The sequence below is a fragment of the Oreochromis aureus genome, linkage group 23, assembly GCF_013358895.1.
Source record: "Oreochromis aureus strain Israel breed Guangdong linkage group 23, ZZ_aureus, whole genome shotgun sequence".
NCBI classification, from domain to species: Eukaryota; Metazoa; Chordata; class Actinopteri; order Cichliformes; family Cichlidae; genus Oreochromis; species Oreochromis aureus.
In genome coordinates, this window is record NC_052963.1 from 21,229,741 (window position 1) to 21,249,888 (window position 20,148).

The 20,148-nt window shown below is 40.9% G+C and overlaps 2 protein-coding genes and 1 non-coding gene across 5 annotated transcripts in view; 1 reads left to right on the plus strand and 2 right to left on the minus strand.

Annotated features, from left to right (window-relative positions):
- The first annotated feature begins 1,673 nt into the window (after positions 1 to 1,673).
- Positions 1,674 to 2,462, plus strand: LOC116310263 (leucine-rich repeat-containing protein 3-like). The gene has a single exon (XM_031727023.1). The coding sequence runs from the start codon at positions 1,674 to 1,676 to the stop codon at positions 2,460 to 2,462; it is 789 nt and encodes a 262-aa protein (XP_031582883.1).
- Positions 2,463 to 16,331: 13,869 nt separating this feature from the next.
- Positions 16,332 to 20,148, minus strand: part of atp7b (ATPase copper transporting beta) — an 83,802-nt gene continuing 79,985 nt past the window's right edge. For 2 of the 3 annotated variants that reach the window (XM_039607112.1, XM_031727025.2), the window contains exons 16-21: positions 18,694 to 18,834; positions 18,451 to 18,593; positions 18,177 to 18,380; positions 17,982 to 18,099; positions 17,706 to 17,808; positions 16,332 to 16,750 (exon numbers count right to left, since the gene is read on the minus strand). In XM_039607112.1, coding sequence (XP_039463046.1) covers positions 16,468 to 16,750; positions 17,706 to 17,808; positions 17,982 to 18,099; positions 18,177 to 18,380; positions 18,451 to 18,593; positions 18,694 to 18,834 — 992 coding nt within the window. In that variant the 3' untranslated portion in view covers positions 16,332 to 16,467. Of the gene's footprint in view, positions 16,751 to 17,705; positions 17,822 to 17,981; positions 18,100 to 18,176; positions 18,381 to 18,450; positions 18,594 to 18,693; positions 18,835 to 20,148 lie in introns of all 3 variants that reach the window. The other variant, XM_039607113.1, reaches the window with a different exon arrangement.
- trnai-aau lies at positions 19,285 to 19,358 on the minus strand. The gene has a single exon. It is a non-coding gene; the product is annotated as a tRNA-Ile (tRNA).

The following is a 20,148-nucleotide window of genomic DNA, read 5'->3' on the forward strand; positions in this document are numbered from 1 at the left end:
CTCTGCACACACACACACACATAGTCACCGCTGCTGCAGCAAAGATCCACCGACAGGAGGTCCTGACTAAACAGCTGGACTCTTTAAGCAGCTGCTTTTTCTCAACTGGGCTCTGAGCGGAGACGTCTGTTTGTTTGCAGAGGCTGAGGCGGTGATTTACTCCTGGATGTTTCTCCGGTCCATTTAAGAAACAGTGATCCCAGCAGGACAGAGTGAAGCTGTCAGGTAAGGTGCCAACTCCAAATTTAGTTTAAAATAATTAAGCCAAATGAGATCAAAATAGAAAAAAAAAATTTTTCTGCCTGTATTGATCAGTATAAGATTACTTTATCATGAATAAAAATAATAATGTATGCAAAAATGTTTCTATGGTATTCCTAAGGGGAGCTGGGCATTTATTGTTGTAATTGTTGTAATTAATCAGATACTTTTTACATTAACAAATTAATTAAGTTTGCCATTTAGAATCTACTTTATCATGTAAAATATTAAATTAAGAACAAAAATAGAAGGTAGATGCTTTAAAGGAAATTTAGACTCAATTAGCTGGAACTTATGAGAGTTTATCTCCCAATTATGCCCCCATTTAATAACATCTACACCTGTAATATCCTTTTTTATTTCCTGCATCCTTATCTCTGCTACACCCCCGTTAATATCCCTGTAATTTCCAAAAGGGCACCACAGTTTCTGAGACATTTAGCTTATCGGTATGAACATCATTCAGAAGCCATTACACAGCAGCTTGTTTGAGACTCGCAGTCTTGATCAAAAAGCTGCTTATCACTCGGTCTGCGCCTTGTCGTCGGCCGCCCTGAATGCAGTGCATCCTGTAGAGGGTTTTAATTTGCATCCCGACCTTCGATGCTCCCACATACATCACTGCTAACCTTATAGACTACAGGCAGATTCTTATTTAATCACAAATCACTGTTTTTCAAAGTTCATCTGCTGCATATTGATGAGCCCACACCTTGTTTAATGACTTGTCGTTTTCTCGCGGGGACAGATTTTGAGTTGAGGGACCCATGCTATAGAAAACCTTGTATTATTATGATAATCTTGAACTTTACCGACTTCCCCCTCCAAGGAGGAAGGAGTCGGAGAAGAGGGGTAGAATTTTATTTATTTATTTACTTTTCCTGGAAAGAGGCTGTGAAGATAAAGGGACCGCGATATCTTTTTCTGCCTTTGTTTCATTGTCATCTTTTTTCCTCTCAGGTTTCTTCCAGCTGGGCGGAGAAGAGGTGTCCCTCCCACCCTGGACTACATTTCCCACCGTGTACTGTCTCTGGGTTACGTCATCCACAACTCACTCTGAAATCTCATTTAGCAAGAATGCAAACTTTCAAACGTTTGCCTTCTTTTGAGATGGATCAGTTAACTGCCGGAATAAACGATGTTCAAGCGAATGTTGAGAATGAAACTTTAGCCACATCATTTGCTTGAATGGCAGCTGGGCAACATCTGCCACAATGCAAGGCCAGTGGACATTTCTGATAGATCCTCTGCAACCTATGAGTAGTTCTGCTGTTAACTGCTGCAACAGAATTACCTTACAGTCCTGTTTCTCTGAGTAAGGGATCTTTGGCCGACTGGTGGATTGTATTTCATGCCTCTAAAGCAACACACCCTCATACCAGCAGCACTGATTTCAGTCCTAACGCTGGCTAATGGGGGCCTCTCAAAGGTGCAGGTCATCCATAAACCCTTCTTCTTTTAGTTCTCTTTTCTTTGTGGGAACACTTCTCTTCTCTTTGATGATGACCGCCTATGCCTGCCCTAAGCTCTGCCACTGCACAGAGAGGAACGGCATGGTGGTGCAGTGCACTTCGCGCAACCTGGAGAGCATCCCGCCGAACTTACCCAAGGACACTGTGGTCCTCCTGCTGTCGTCGAACCGGATCCGACACGTCCCGAAAGGAGCCTTCGCTGACCTTCACCGCCTCAGGGAGCTGGACCTATCTCACAACGCCTTGGAGAGTGTAGAGGTCGGTGCCTTTCAGGGGGTTTCCGAAGCCCTGCGGACCTTGGATCTTTCAAACAACCATCTGAGCAGCCTCCCCAGGGACACCTTCGCCAAGCTGCACGCCCGAATCCGCCTCTCCCAGAACCCCTGGCACTGCGAGTGCTCGCTGCAGGAGACACTGAGGGAGCTGAGGCTCGACCCCGAGACGGTGAACGAGGTCAGCTGTTTCACGTCAGAGCAGGAGGAGTACGTGGGACAGCCGGTGATCCAGGTCCTGGACTCGGGGATCAACTTTTGCAACTTCCACCACAAGACGACTGACGTAGCCATGTTTGTGGCCATGTTCTGCTGGTTCTCCATGGTGACAGCTTACATCATTTACTACATCAAACACAATCAGGAGGACGCCAGAAGGCATATGGAGTACCTCAAATCACTGCCCAGCACCTCTCACATGAGCAAGGACTATGACACAGTGAGCAGCGTGTTTTAGGATGAATATGGATCAAAGTGCAGCGATGAATACAAATGACAGAGAGCCGATGAATAAGTTTACAGCGAGCAATACTGAGAAGTGACAGCCGTGCAGGCACAAAGATTTAAGGAGGAGGTTTTAAAATGTTGCTGTCATCATCAAGTGCAGGCTTTAAACAAAAAGAAAGACACAGCTCAGACTCAGATATTTTACTTCTTCAATAACAAAAGATGTCAGATCATTATTTCTCACTCCAACCATGTGCTTAACACACCTCAAAAGTTTGCAGAAACAGTTTGCATATCACACCGAGTTACAGAAGTTCAGCTACCAGCTGAGGAGAACCTGAGAGCCACTTGAGTGTGAAACAGAAATGAGCTCCTCGACAAATAATTCCCATGGTTTCACAGAAAAATATCCAAGTTTGATTTTGTTTAATGCATTAAAACAAAAAGAAGATGAAGCAGGGGGACCTTTAGGGGCAACAGCAGAGAAAATAGCTGTAGTAGCTGTTAATCTCTGTTAAAACTGATATATGTTTCCCTCCTAATGTTAAGATGATGTATGCTTAATGATGCAATGCATAAAGGATATAGGTGTTGTAGAGGGGATTAGATGGCTGTAGGAACCCCTGTGAAACCCCTGCACTGTCAATTTAAGGTGGCTTCGCAGCCCAGAATTAAATTTCACACTTGAGCGCTCGTTTTGCTTCAAATGGTGATAAGTTTTTTACTTTTGGAAGAAGAAATATGATAAATTCCTGCCACAAAAAAAAAGTTCAGTTTGAGAGATCAGATACTGAACTGATTGTCTTTTTCTCTATTTTTGCTTAACTAAGCTGCACACACGAAATGTTTCATCAAATTTCAGATTCTGGAAAATTGTACATTTAAACAAAGGGAGGGTGGGGCTTTTGTGCTGGAATCCAGAGGTATGCATCTGAGATGACCATTTAGGGTCATCCACTAATTGGCCACAACCAATGTGGCTCAAGGTTTCTTCTGGCTAAAAGGGAGATTTTCCTCCCCACTATCGCCAAGTGCTTGCTCACATGGGTCATTGGATTGTTGTGGCTTTCTCTGTATTATTATAGGTTCTTAACCTTACAATATAAAGCGCCTTGAGGTGAGCGTTGTCATAATTTGGTGCTATATAATAGGGATATTGTCTTTGTATGACATCATCCAGAGTAACAAGTAGAAAAAACTGTCCAAAATTGGGTATTTAGAGCAGTCTGAAGTCTGAGCATTTTGTACATAAGGATTCCTTGATTGTATTCTGAGTGATTTACTTGAAATTTTAACCATGTTTATTATGAGCATTTACAAGTGTAACAGTGTATATGGCAGGATATAAGTGAAAGAATAACAGGTCCCCTTTAAACAAACTTGATATCGACATGATTTAATCTGTTGTCAACATGTAGGCTCATTGGATCTGCACTTCCCCTGCACAGTGGCTGCATGGCTGTTGTTTTTTTAATTTCCTCAGTCTCTTCCTGTTGCGCCTGACATCTGAAAGCAGCTTAACCAAAGTGGACCCCAGCCACAGGTTTTTACACCTAAAGCTTCCAACTACTTGACTGTGGAATTCACACCGATTAGGACCGGCTTGACTTGTAGCACTCGCAGAAGAAGAAGTGGTGACAAATAAGGCAAGAACCTGAAAACGTGTTTTTGTTTGTTTTCATCTATTAATTTGGATTGCATCACACAAATTTCATGCCTGTTGACACACACACTGGTTTTTACTGGAAGAATTATTTTATTTAGACTCAACATAACCATATTTTTCAATATATGACCTTTTGTTGTGTACAAGTTGAGGCTCATTAAAAATAGTTGGACCGAAAACAACCAGAAAATATGGACATAGCTAGCTGTGATCTCACACGTTATGTGTGTATTGTTCTATTTATTCATTTATTTTAAGCAATGAGTAATAACCAAAGGGTAGATCATAACTGAGAGACACTGTACACTGACACGGTACCAATTTGTAGGTAGTCACACCTGAAAGTATTCCCTACTCAGTTTCAAGGGAGTTGTTGAAAGCTCTCCCCCTATCTGCTCAAACAATCTGCAGGCATAACACATTCCTCACAGTGAGATCCTGTTATCTGTTCGTACAGATTTTACGATGAAAAATACCCCTGGCTCCAAATATGGAAGTCATATATCTTCAGCTGCATAGATCTAGATGGAGCTGAATATTAATATGTGTCTTAAAACCCAGAAATAGTTTCAGCCTACTAACGGCTCAAGTTCATAAATCTAACGACCCATTGTGGAGGGTGCTTCAGTATCCACAGTGTAGTGATCCATTTATCCATTTACATAGTCGTTTAAGCGATTCATGTGGTTTCCACCAAACTGTGCAAAAGTCTTGAGCCACCCTCTTAATATATTTTCATATTTTGGAAGGAAAATGGGAAATGGGTGTAACAGTTTATTGACCGGCAAAAACAGAGTTTGAACTATCCTAATGAGCCTGAAAGTCAATATTTGGTGTGACCACTTTTATTCTTTAGCACAGTCTGAACTGTCTTAGGCAGCTTTCTTATAATTTCATTAAGGAATTGTGACGGGACGTGGTCGGCGGTGCCAGCGCAGGGAAGGCGGACGCACCTGCAGGGCATCTGCAATCACGCCTAGCCGGGTTAAAACACTGAACGGGGTCCTATCATGTCATTGTTGTGGTTGGTGATGTGTGCGGTTGGCAGTGGGAGAGCTGTGGCTGTTCATGTGTTTATCAGCAACCGTGTTAATAAAGAGATGCTTAAAAGCATAAATATGTCATTGGATCTGCCGTGGTTCGTTACAGTAGTCTTCAGGAATAGTTCTCCAGGCTTCTTGAAGGACATTCAAAGCTCTTCTTTGGATGTTTCTGCCTTTTGTTCTGTTCTCTGTCAACATGATCCCACACTGCTTCAATAATGTTGAGGTCCGGGCTCTGCGGAGGCCAATCCATGACTGATAGTACTACACTGTGTGTTTTTCTATCCAGTTATGACTTTACTGACCTTCTCTGTACATACTGATGATGATTTAGATTCATCACTCCATCAGCCCCGTTGTCACTGATTTTCACTCGAGTTCTAGTGTAATTTTCATATCTCAGCCTTTTCTCCCTGTTTCCTTTCCTTAAGAAGAGCTTCTTGCCAGCCACCTTTACACTGAAAACATTTTTCAGTGTAAAGGTGAAGTCTTTTTTTATGCTTAAATGATTCATACGTCAGTGTTAATTGGCTTAACAAACATTCCTTTGAAAATGATCAGGTACAAGGACTGGACTGAAAGTGAGTGAAAAAACAGCCAATGTCCAAAGAAACAGTTTCAAAACCTTCAGAAATCCTGGAGAACTATTGCTCAAGAAGAAACTCTGGCTGTTTGGAAGCTAAATAGAAAGAAACGAGGGGCGGCTCAAGACTTTTGTACCATATCCAGCTTCTACAAAAGTCCATTTAATGTTTTTTTTTTTGCTTGATATCTAATGCTGACCTTGTAGTCTCTAAACCTCGACCTATCCCTCCTGTCACACAGTCAGGACTTTAATTACGGTCCACACTACTTTGTCTTACAAGTCCCGAGGGCTGCAGTGTACATCATAATGAAGCGAATATTATTAATTATCTGGATACAGCTGAGGTCAGTGTGTCTCGCTAACTTTAAGTTCAGAGTGGCACTTCATTAGAGTTGTGTAAGCGCTTTAGCCAAATGGGGAGAAATGCTCAGTACCGCAGCAGACAACAGCTTTCTTCAACAACTGAGAGGCGCACTGTGTCGATTAATAGCTTTCTTTGTTTGTTAAATTCTGAAAACATCACCTCAGACAGGAGAAAGTCAATAAAATTATCTGTTTGTCTTCTCTCTGCTGTTTCTTCTTTGCCAGCACTCATGAATTTTTAGACCTTTTCTCCCTTTGCTTTGCTGTTTAAGTGTGTTATCGGTAGAATCTAAACAAGCCTCCAGTGAACTGAAATATCTAGATTTTTCTCCACAAAATAAGAAAATAAGACCAAATAAAAAGTCCCCTTATAATGAAGTCTTCATCAGTTGACTTTCACACTTACATTTCTTTGACACTATGTCTTGCAAAGAAATTTTATCTGTTTTTAAGCAGATTTTGGAAGGAAAATTTTAGAGATTAAAGAGTGCCTTTTGTGCCGTTTGTGCAGTTCATATAAAATTTAAGGAGGCAAACTTAAAAATCTGCAAGCCAAAAAAGTAAACCGCACCTGCAAAGTGGTTTTTCCTTTTTTTTTTTACATTGATTTTTAGGTGTGTCGGGATTTTTGAGGGGAAATGGTAAATGAAAGCTTTGAATCCATTTTCCTTCTGATTCATTTAGACAGTTCACATCAAAACAACCAAAAATCAAAGACACTCATTGTACTTTCAAATGTTAACAACCTGAAAATCAAAGCGCAATACTCTTTTGTTATTCTCACAAGCATCAAACACTCCCTGCAGACACAGTCCTGTGAAAAAAGTTTTTATGAGATAACCTGAAGTAATTGTTTACAGTGCAACTTTATCAGTGGAGGAATTTTGGCTCATTCTTCAGTTCACTGAGGTTTGTGGGCTTTCAGTTATGTACAGCTCTTTGCAGCCCATTGCAGCACTCTGATTTATTGCTTTTCACTCATATGCTGCTGTGCGTGGGGTCAGTTTCAGACAAGCTTTAGCTGTGAAACAGATTCACATTTGACTATAGACAACTTTAGTATACAGAGGAGTTCATGGTCAAATCCATCACTGCAAGGTGTCCAGGTCCTCTGTCTCCAAAACAAGCTCAAAGACCCCTCCACCAGAGTGCTGACAGCTGATATGAGGTGTTTGGTTTTGTGCATTATACCAGACATCTCCACTTTGGTCTCATCTGTCCATAAGATATTGTTCCAGTCTTGTGGTTCTTCAGATGCACTTTTTAGAGAGAAGAGGCTTTCTCTGGCCTTTAGAGTCTTAGATGGAGCTCTTGGTTTTATGTAGTTTCTCTGAGCATCGCAAGGTCTGACCTTGGGCTGAATTTGCTGGGATGTCACATTTTTAATGATAAAACCTGCCTACATGAAACACAGTGAATATTTATACATATACTCACTAACCTTCAGAGTAAAAAGGGAAGTAACCAAAGACAAATAACTCATACAGAATGTGAAAACTTGACAAGGAAAACAGGAGAAGAAATGATGCAGAAGAAACTCAAAGCACTGCAAAACTAACGGGTAATGCAAACAGAAACCGTGTTTTTGTGAGACAAGGTGAAACGTCTCACTAATGCTGAGAGAATGTACCTGCTGTACTTACTTAAAAACCTAACACACACATGCTGTGGTGAATGGTCAGGTGGAAGGAGTGGACTGAAAATTTGTGAAAAAGCAGTCAATGTCCAAAAAACACCTTTGTAAGACTTTCAGAAAGCCTGAAGAACTATTGCTCAAGAGCACTTCAAAAGATTACAAGAAAATCTGGCTCCTTGGAAGCAAAACACAAAGAACTGAGGGCCGGCTCAAGACTTTTGCACAGCACTGTACGTCACGTTAACTAATATTCATATATGTGTGTGTGTGTGTGTGTGTGTGTGTGTGTGTGTTTTATATATATAACGCAATGACCTCGCTAATAGAAGATTAAAAAGAATTTAATTCTTCCTTGGAGAGCACTTTAGGTTGTGCTACCAGCCAGACTCATTGAAAGTAATAACACCAGCAACAAAGTTGTTCTTAGTTGACATATTCAGCAATTTCTTCTGAAACTCAGAGCAGCTCCCTGGTGATTTTACTGTATCACAAAACTTTGATTGGACACAGGAGGAACGATGCTTCACACCAAAAGCACAACATCATATTGTTCATTCACGACAAGTAAAATAAATATTGAGTATCGTTCAAACACGTTTTGATAGGCAGCCCCAAGGGCGCCTCAGTACAAACCGCTGCAGATGGTCGAACCTTGAACAGTGATCCGTGAAGGTGCTGCGTCATGCATCAGCTCTGACCGATAAAGGTGAAGGCTGCAAACGAGTATCTGTTTGTGTGTGCGTCTGTGTGTAAATGAGCACTTCAAAAAGTCAGTGTGACCGAGAGGCGTTTAGATTTTGATGGATTGACAGTCGAGCTTGATCAAGGAAATGTTTTTTCAAACTACTGGAAGGGAAAACAGAGAAACTCTAACTTTCATCTGTGTGAAAAACATGTTTAAATATATGGAGAGTTGCACAATATCTCCTTAATGGTGGTGTGAAGGAGGGACAGACACTCAGAAACCACTGTGACAGTTAGCACAGGCTCCCATAACACAACTGCAACCAGATGGCAACAGAACAACCTGAGGGCTGATGAAGTGAGGACACTGAATTATCCAGGTAATTTTGGGACATCCGAAGTACTTCCATGGATAAGTTTAACCCCATACCATCTTGGGTTTTTTTCAACAAGACTTGCCTTATGGATAATTGACCAGCTAATTTTGGCAAGCTCATAAACTGTATAAATGTAATGCGGGGTTAAGTTTCTCCATCAAGTTTTAAAGCTCTAAAGTTGGACAGTAGCCTCAAATGGCCAATAGAGGAACTGCAGTTTGTGTTGCTTTCATTTTTAAGGTCCTTTAAAGTGAAATTAAAGCCAGACAGGATTAATTTGAGAAAAATAAAGAAGGCTGACTTTTTAAATAAAAGGCCTAGCCTATCAAACAAGTGAAACCAAAATCCAAAAATGGCAATACAAAAGCCGGGACCAAGACAGCATGTTTTAATGGGACAAGGTGAAGCATGTCACTAATGCTGAGAGATGATATGCCACTAAAAAAGGTTGTAGTAGCAGGTCCACAACTGGGTCATCATACACTGACTGGGAAGACACAGGAGATGAAGAAACACAAAGACTCGAACACAGGCTGAGATAACACTAAGGGAGAGAGGACTAAGATCACTGAGAACTAAAGAAACTAAAAAAATGAACAACATAATCAAAGAACATAATTACAAAGTCTGAAACACAAATACTGAGACGCAGACTCAGTATCGTGACAAAAGTGCTCCAACTATGATATGCGACTTCACCAGTGAGCATCAAGGAGACATGGACTCTCAGAAACTGAACTTTGTTGCTTACAAAATTTGTCTTCCTGCTGACAGAAAGTAATTTTAATGCTATTTCAGTGTTTTTCAGGCCTTTGTATAGCAAGCTGATTCCTTCAGGAATTTCTTCAAGCTGTTTTAGATTGTTATTAGATTGACTGATCAGATTTCTTTTATTGTCATTCAGTATATAAGTTAGACAAGAAAAGAATGTAGTGTTTTACACAGAGCACAAAGATTTTATTATACTGTATAAGTAAATAAAATAAATAAAAACGATATATACAAACATCTGTATGTGCATTTTGAATTTTACAGTCTGAAGGCAGTTATATAAAAGTCAGCTTACAAGGTACGAAGTGATAGTGAAAGGAATGCTATGATGTGTGGTTTGGAGATGGTGCCGCTGACAAAAAAACAGGAGCTGGATTTGATTTTTTGAGTGGACAGATTAGAAATAAGTACATGAGCATTGAGCAGGTTGGAGACAAAGTTAGAGAAGCAAGGCTGAGATGATTTGGAGATTCACAGAGTGGATATATTGGATGCTGAGCTACCAGGCAGGAGGAAAAGAGGAAGATGTAGTGAAGGAGGACATGCAGATGGTCGGTTTGACAGAGGAGGATGTTGAAAATAGAGTGAGGTGCAAGCAGATGATCAACTGTGGTGAACCCTAAAGGGAGCAGCTGGAAGAAGAAGAAGGCGGGCTTAATTACTAGAAGGTGGATCTTATAGGTTGCCTTCTGGTTGCCAAAATTGCATTAAGTACCTTTAAACAGCCACAGGAAACATGTCATTTAATTATCTTGTTATCGAAGACATTTACCAGGGTTCATGTAGAGCTTCCCACAAGAGTGCTCTGTCCCACACGTTATTCAATTACATCCTTAAAAAAATGTTTCCTTTAATTAGTGTAGCTGCTTAACAGCTACACTTGATGCACGTTTGATGTATGGACTTGGTTTATTCCTTTTAAACATTTGAAATTCTCGTCACACATATACAAAAGCACACACACGCAGAGATGTCACTCGGCCTCCCAGCGGCATTTATTTTTACTCATGTTGTTTCTGAAGATGGACAAATGGTGGGGGTGAACTAGTAGACCTACAACAGCACATGCACAGAGACACAAACAATGTGCCGCAGTGAATACAAACTCCTGTTGTCAGGCTATTCATGGAGTGCATAATGTGTCACGGTGATGTCTGTTCTTCCACAGAGCACAGGAAGCGCATGCTAATGAGACGAGCGTTAAAGTAAAGATTAATGACATGTTTGTTTTCCCGTCCATTCAGACTGCATTTCCTGGGCACATTTCAGTGTTCTTAATTAGTTAGGAACCAATTAAGGAGCAGAAAGGAGACAAAAAAAACCCCCCAAAACATTCACATTGCAACAGAAAGTTGTGAAAAAAGAAGATGTAGTGTTTGGATGTTTGGATTTGGAGTGGAGGGGGAATGGGAGGAAAAATCATTTATTTTCATTGTGTTGCACAAACATGCTCGGTTTGGGATGAAGGCTGAAAGCTATGAAACACTGGAAATGTGTTTGTGTGAGGTGAGAGAGCGAGGAGGCAGAGTCAGATAAAAAAAAAAAACCTGAAAGGTTAACCCATACCATCTTAGGAGGCACTGCCCTCCTAAACCAGGGAATGTGGGTCCTAGTCCCATCTATCGGGGAGGCCGTTACTCTCCCGGCATCTTTAATGACACATAAAAATAAGATAATTGGTTAAAAATTTGTAACGTGTGCAACATTTTTCTTCAGGAGTTTAAGTACAGGTGTCAAGTTGCTTCCTGCGTCCCTCAAAGTTTATTAAGGCTCCCTTGTTAATCTATGAATGTGTGTAATGAATTACTCAGGAAAAATGTATAATAATGCAATAATCTAATCAGTCAGTCGCGTGGCAGGAACTCTATTTATTTTAGAATTTAGACCTGATCAAGTTCTAACTGAGTATAAGAATCAGGAAGAAAGGTGATTTAAGTGACTTTGAATTGCAGGCAGAGCAGAATGGCCAGATTTGCTTAAGGATGGTGGTGGTGTAACATTTTCTTGGCACATTTTGGGCCCTTTAGTCCCAGCTGAGCATCATTTAAACACCACAGCCTAACTGAGTATTGTTGCTGACCATGTCCATCCCTTTATGACCACAGTGTACCATCTTTACCACCAGGATACCACTCCATTTCACGAAACTTAGATCATCTCATACTGGTTTCTTGAACATGACAATGAGTTCTCTGTACTCAGATGGCCTCCACAGTCACAAGATCTCAGTCTAATGGAGCACCTTTGGGATGTGGTGAAACTGGAAATTCTTATCGTGGATGTGCAGCTGACAAATCTGTACCAACTGTGTGATGCTGTCATGTGAAGATGGACCAAAGTCTCTGAGGAGCATTTCCAACATGTTGATGAATCTGTGCCATGAAGAATTAAATCAGCTCTAAAGGCAAAAAGAGGTCCAAACTGGTACTAACAAGTAGTGGTGTGCGATACTCCAAATTTTGGTATCGATCCAATACCAAATAAGTACAAGGCCAGTATTGCTGATATCAATACTTATACCGATACTTTTAAATTATTAAAAATAAGACAGCTTATGTAGGAAGGAGCAGTGTGTAATCATTTATGACATCAATCATCATTTATTTGCAAATTCTGTATTTAACAACCACGAAATCACTGTGATTTTTAATTTCTACAAGTTAACACAACAAAACACACCTTTCAGCTTTTCATGTATTTTGAAACTGGATTTTTGAGCCCTGGAATGTAAATGTGCCCGTTTGTAGAGCACTTTGGGTCAGTTTCTGTGTTTTACACACTGAACTTAGAGGATAGGAACAAACTATCACGACAGCATCGATCCAACACCAGTACCAGCATTGGTATCAAAACTATTGTAATCTGGATCAATCCATCCACCTATACTAACAAGGTGCGCCTAATAAACTAGTAGGTGAATAGATATACTTTGAAAATAAATACAAAAGTGTGGTAAATAAACATAAGCAGGTAATTAAATGAAAGAAAGTGAATGATGCTTGCTTTTCTAAAGATCAATGTGCTAAAAAATAAATGCAAATGTGCTGCAAATAAATTATAGCGGAAACAAGTCAATCATTCAGGGGGTCTAAAGCTACAAAGTGAGAACAACAGCACTTTTAATTAAAATGTTCTATTTAACATATTTCTAAATTGACCAACCCAGTAAAAAATCCCCAACACTTTAATTTTATTACAATATAATAACATAAAAGATCACAAAATCGTAGAATGATTGAATGCTGCAGATATTCTTGTTGAAACACAGATGAAACACTTGTTTTCTTCTCCCTCAGTTTTCATTAAGATTCAAAGCAGACAAAGCAGTCACCACTGCAGAGGAGAAGCCGGGCCCACAGCAGCCCATTACCACCAGTGACCAGGGAGGTTATTCTTCAGAAGCTGCTTCAGCTCTCGAACCAGAGGAGCACACAACAAAGAGCTTGTTTATATCTGTGAAGGGAACCATTAAACACAGCTGTATCACAGCCAAGCGTACCTTTGCAGAGTAAAATGTTTCTCCCCTCGTGACCACTGGATCAAGACTTAATCTTCTCCTTCTGCCCTGCTCCAGGGCCAGAGGATTGTCTTAGAAGGAACTTTGTCATTCAAGGATTTTTGAGCTCCCAGAAGTGTGAGGTGTAAATGTTTAAATGAGAGGGCTTACACCTGTTTCATAAATCTGTGAGTCAGGAAAACACGCAGCAACCTCCTGGCAGCTCAGCCAGCAGAAGGTAAAGTCTTCTGTGGGCTTTAGCTGAGAGGAACTCAAGCAAAAGAAAAGACAAAATTTTAAAAGAAATCGTTATTAAAGGCCAGTCTAAGAGTGCCTTGTCCTAAAAAACAACTTTTGAGGTCCTTCAAAGTCAAAGGCGTGGACAGCATTTTCCCCTTCTAAGACACAGTCAGACCTGAAAATACATAAATAAATGAAACTATCGCCTTCTCATTGTCTGTCAGAGGGTTTTCTCTAAGACTTTTGAAAGTTCCCCGAGACCAGCAGACTGTGTCCATATATGTATTTCTCTGACCTAAAAGTGCATCGGCCCTGAACCTGGCACGATTACAGACCTAAAGCTGAGTGAGCAACGAACTCCCCAGGGTAATCCTGCAAAATGTGAAATATATTTTGACACACTATTAAGTCAGAAGAGATTTTACAAAACCGAATGAGAAGATGCCCTTCAAAGGCAGTAATGTAACGAAAACAAACATCTTTTTTAACCAAATTCAAGCAGAAATCTTACAACACTGTCTTTAAGACCACAGCAATAAGACTGAAGTCAGTAAAGCGTGTTGTGAAACAATGACAATGCCAGCCATGCGTTTTTTGCAAAAAATTTGTCCTCAAAAATCGCACTGTGAAAAAAAGGACTGTACCGAGCATCTCAGAACAAATTTGCTTTGCTTTTGATTTTTTTTAAACACATCTAATATCTCTTGACCTTTTGAAGGGGTCTGGATCCCTAGTTTGGTTCCACTGAGTGTTGACAAACTTCTGTTCAGGTTTGTAGCCACCAGTATGTGAAGTCCTATTTTTTTAACCTTGAGTTTTGACACCAGACATGGATCTGACTTTGTAACCATATGGTTACTGATTGATGAGTTGTAATTGATAAACCAGACCACAAGACATTTACTGAGAGCTTAATAATGTATGGTTTGTTATCTCACAGTGCATAACCTTGGGGGATAACAAACACGACTACAAACACTTCAAGCTGGCAAAGTTGGCTAGTGGCAGGATTGCAAGGATACCAGAGGCACTAAAAGGAACGTTTAGAAGGTGGGACTAAGCCCTGCTGTGATGTATGGTTTGGAGACAGCAGCACTGCCAGGAGGCAGAGCTGAGGATGCAAGATTCCCATCAGAAGGGACAAGAATGACAGACACGAACCAGTCCCTAGGGCTGTGAGAGTGGGACCTTATCCACTTGACCTTAAATTAGTATCGTGATTCTCACATGTTCAAAGTGGTGAACAAGTTAGCATCACGTGGTTTGTGGTCACATGCCTGCAAACCCTCATTAGGACTGACTGGAAGTCTTTCTGCAACTAAAGACATTGCCTCCTGCTGGCCACTAGAAAGACTGCAGGTTTAAGAGACTTGACTGTTGGTTGGTAGTGATGGACAGTCCCTCTAACTTTTCTCTAAAACGCAGGGTTGGAGGAAGGGTTGAAGCAATCACTGAAGACCTCACGGGATTCAAAGTAGCATCATTTCAAAAAGCTCCAACAGAGAAATGTAAGGTTTTTTACAAACTGACACACTAGCAAAAAGATTTATTTGTCAGTTATGTCAAAATAGTTTTACATTGTGGACACATACAGCCCACTTTGACTTTAAGTGGGCCAAACCTGTGAAATTCCCTCATTCTGTCCATGTAAAGAAATTTAACCCCACAATGATATCTTCATGTAAGAACAAAGAAGTGCAATTTCAACTGCATGTCTCAGTTTTCCTGCATGACAAAAGAAATGCTGCTGTGGTAAACTGACAAAATCTGTCAGTACAACTGTTTGGGACCAAACTGTAAGAAACAGATGTGCAAAATTACAGAAAAAATAGGCAATTACCAAGATTATCCTGTAATAATAAAGCAAAGGTTTTGCTAGCTGTTTCTTTCTTTGTTTGGTTTTACTGTGTACCCACTATAAAAACAGAAACTTCTATGGCATATAGTGAAACTGTGGGAACTTTTCTGTCATTTCATATTTTATTAAATGACACAATTATTGGTGTAGTATGAATAGCTGTGGAGGAGGTCTTTATCAGCAGGAAATGCTGTAATAAATACAAGAAAAAAATCCAAAATCTATGCCCTTCTTCACATTTTCCAAAGCTCGGTGTCTTATCTGCACAGCGAGTACTTCTATTATAAAGAAATTGGGTAATATTGGAGCATTTTGCAGTGCTCTGCTGAGGATTTTATGTAAACATGCTCAGTGTTTTTAAGGTTTTGTTCCTGATTACCAAAAAGAAGTGAATGAAATGAGAGCAAATTAAATTTTGTGAGCACCAGCCTTGCTTCTAGACTCACTATAATAGGGAGCTAATTAGTAGCCCTTTGACTTGTTCCCTTGGCAGGCGTGAATAATGACACGAATAAAGGCGTACCAGGTTACAGCTGTGCTTTTCCTGCTTCCATATGTCAGACTGTCGTAATAAAAAAGTCTATTGTGCAGGCTAAGTACGAGACACGAGTCATATTTATAACCCTGACGTCCATATATCTACTCACTCGTAATTAAGCTCAACAAGATGTGAAACTAACTATAGAATCCATGTGTGAGGTCATTTGATTAATGTGCTCCATTAATTAACCCTGGCACAGTGTGAAGCAGATATGGACAAAAAGAAAGGAAAAAATACTGCACTCCAATTTTTTGTCTTCACGTCTGTGAAGCTTTACTGGAAAATATCCCCCAAGGCAACATGAAAAGAGTAGTTTTCTTCTCTGGAGTGTTTTTTTCTTCTTCTTGGATTTGGTGGAACTTAAGTTGCATTGAGAATGTGCAAATTTGCAAACAAATCACAAAATCAGATGAAACGGATGAAGGGATTTTTACACAGAAAATGATTTCCCTCTATCAACACATGCATTATTTATAAGCTCTCAGATCCACACTCTCACTGAAGGCCTTATCCGAACAGTAGCTTTACTCTGACTCGTGGATATTGTAAAAGTCGATTTGCACCGAAGTTATTTGTCTGGAGGATTTATGTGACACATAAGCAAACCGACTTTATACATGTGGCTTCAGTAAAACTTTAATGTTACATCAAAATAAAAGAGCACTTTAGGTTTGACAATTAGTGTATTTACATAAATACTTTTTTTTAGTCGTAAACATGAGTACCAGGTAAAAAACATCTTCCTGTTTTCCCTTTACAACACGTTGAGGACGTCTGCAGTCTGGTGCTCCAGCAGGGAGTAGCGGCCCTGCTCCTCAGTGACAACCTTAATGGATGCCCCTTGACTGGGTGAGCGGCCGGAGAAGCCGGGTGGAGTCATGCCGCTTGGGTTCCTCTGTTCCCGAGTTGCGTTGGGGAGAGCGGGACTGCGCCGCCGGCCGTCCAGACCCAGATGTGTGCTGATCTGTGACGAACGAAGGCTCCTCATTTGGCCTCTAGCACGCATCTCATAGAGCTCCACTGAGGTTTTCTTGTACCTGGAGGAAATACGGGGTGATTAATTTCACCACTAAACTCAAGCGCGAGTGAAAACAGACCAGGTATGCGGGAGAAGGGAAAACATAAGCTTCATATCGCATAAAGTTTATTGTGTTCATCTGGACGCTGAGATTTCAGACAGAGAAATGTTTTTAGTCTGAGCTGACTGCAGGTTTCCCCACTGTATAAACAGTATATTTACATAATTAATGATACTGCCACCACTGACCACCACTGGGCTGTGAGGTCAGTGTGAGGTCAGTTTCATGATCATGATCACCCCAACCGGTCGCAGCAGATGGCCGCCCCTCCCTGAGCCTGGTTCTGCTGGAGGTTTTCTTCCTGTTAAAAAGGAGTTTTTCCTTCCCACTGTTGCCAAAGTGCTTGCTCATTGGGGGTCATTTGATTATTGGGTTTTTCTCGGTATGTATTATTGTAGGGTCTACCTTACAATATAAAGCGCCTTGAGGTGAATGTTGTGTGATTTGGCACTATATAAATAAAATTGAATTGAATCATTAAAATGCAGATTTTTCTTGCCCGGTATGGGGCTTGAACCTGTGACGTTGGCATTATTAGCACCACACCCTGACCAGCTGAGCCAACCGGCTGGAACCCCCACAGGCAAAAATATCCTAAGAAAATGTCCCCCATGCCATTACACTGCCACTCCCAGGATGAATTGTTCATATAAAGCAGGATGAATACATGTATTCATACTGTTTTCGTCAAATTCTAAACTGAAACAGACTCATCGGACCACGGAATATGTTTCCAGATATCTATTGTCCAATTTTGGTGAGCCCCTGTGATGCATGATGTACCATCTTAATTTCCCTCACAGGGATCAGTCAGGCACCACCAACAGGTCTGATTTAAATTGTGGCTGCTTTGTCCTGCAGTTTCCTCCCTAATCTTTATAAGTGCAGATCATGTAAATGCAGATGGACTCACATTTTCAGCAGTAAAGAAGACAGGACCACTGAAACTGATGAGGCAGCCATTGCAGCTGAGCCCATCCAGGGTTGGAGCACCAGGCCAACGGGCATGAACACACCTACAACCAACAGCTCACATTTGAGAAAGAGGCACCTCAATGTCATCCACAATGTGTCAGGATAAGAATAATTTCTGATTTCATTTTGGATTTTGGTTTCCCAAAATATCAAGCTTGCACGTTCACCTTGACTAGATTGCGTTATTGGTTCAGGATTTTACAGTAGCTCTCACCTGCAGCGATTGGTATTCCAACAAGATTGTAGAAGAGAGCAAAGACAAAGTTGATCCTTATCCGACGCACCGTCTTCTTGGACAGCTCGATGCTGGCCACCACATCTAGCAGGTCATTCTGCAGAGTGTGAAAAGCTTCAAGTGAGACAGTTTAAACAAGCCAATGTATCTGCACACAGACTATCTGCCACCTACTCGGATCAAGACAATGTCAGCCGCCTCAATAGCTACGTCGGTGCCTGTGCCGATTGCGATGCCGACATCGGCACGGGCGAGGGCGGGGGAGTCGTTCACGCCATCTCCCACCATGGCCACCCGCAGGCCTCGTTTCTGCAGCTCCTGGACTTTTGCCACCTTGTGTGATGGCAGCACCTCTGCAAATACCTTTCTGATCCCCACCTGCAGCCAATCAAACACTTTGATTACATTTTAAACATTCAGGTAGATTTTTAGAGTGTGCAAGTGTTACCTGTGCTGCTATGGCTTTAGCTGTGCGCCTGTTGTCTCCTGTCATCATCACCACCTCAATGCCCATAGTGTTCAGTGTATGCACTGCTAATGCTGACTCTGCTTTCACCGTGTCTGCGATGGCTAACATTGCACACAAAACACCTATACACACACACACACACACACACACCCACACACACAGCATAAGATGAAGTTTAAATGTGGCACCAAAGCCACAAAGAAAACTTTGTTTTCCCCTCACCATCTATAGCCACCAGTATGGCTGTCTGCCCTTTGGTTTCGTGGCTCGACATGGCGGCATCCACATCTGCTCCTATGTGGTGGCCGTTCCTCCTCATCCACTCTCTGTTTCCAATCAGGACAGAATAAAACAGCCCTTCAGCTGGAAACAGAAGAATGTGATTAAAAACAATGACTGCTTACAGTTAAACCTCACTAGCACCAGGTTGGACGCTCTTTTGCCTTCAGAACTGCTGTGATTCTTCATGGCATAGATTCAACAAGTTGCTGACCAACAAGTTGCTGAGTGGGACTCTTTGTGGTCGTCTGCTGCTTTTGAGATGGTCTTCTGCATACCTTGGTTGTAACGAGTGATTATTTGAGTTACTGTTGCCTTCGTCTAACTAACTGAATAATTTCCCCTTTTCAGACCATTCTCTGTAAACCTTAAATATGGTGATGTGGGAAATATCTGAAAACTCTGATGCTCAATTTGAACTTCAGCAGGTCACTTGTTAACATCGCTGCCAACTGAACATGCATAGCTTGAAAAAACAAAGCAAAAAGCTAGGCAGTGTCTGCTATCTACAAAGAAATTTCCCTTGTGATTCTGTGGCCAGTATGGGGCTTGAACCCATGACCTTGGCGTTATTAGCACCACGCTCTGACCATCTGAGCTAACTGGCCTACACGGTGCAAGAAGTTGCTCTTGGAACCCAGGTGGATGATCACAGCAGTTTCCTGAGAGGTTTAACGCTGTCTATTAATTTTAATTAATAGACAAATGCTTCATTACTATAAACTTCAATAGAATATTCTGGTATTAGTTTTTTTCTGACAACTTTTTACTTTTACTCCCTACATTTAAAAAAAAATATCTGTACTTTCTACTCCTTACATTTTCAAAACGGGTTCATGAATTTATACTCGGGGGTGAAACATTTTGGTAAGTGGCAGGTTATTACAAATTACCTGACAACTGTACACTGTGTAAGATAAAGACAGTATAAACAGTATAGTGTCAGTGTAGAGGATTGACATTAGCCATGATATCTGTGAAACATCTGCTGACATCTTGTTGAATTCAGTTATGTGTATCCGCAAAGAGCAGCAGGTCAGCTGATCACAGCCTGTACACAAGAAAATCTACTGAAGTTCATATTAGAAATGATTGTGAGTTGTGATTCTATTCCCCACACTGAGCCACTACAACCAGTTTCAGGTTTCCCACCTGCTAAATCCCAGTGCAATCCTTGACTGTTCTCATTTTCCTGTTTATGTGTGGAGCCAAAGGCACCCTCTACAATGTAGGCAACAGAACATTGACTTTCACTGCAGAGATCCTACATAACAGATCACACTGAGTACATTCATTTAAATTTAAATTCAAATAATTTTTGAATTCTCATGTAATAATGTTATTTTATTATTATACTACACAGCACAAGGTTCAGTTACCTTTGTACAAAAGTGGTTA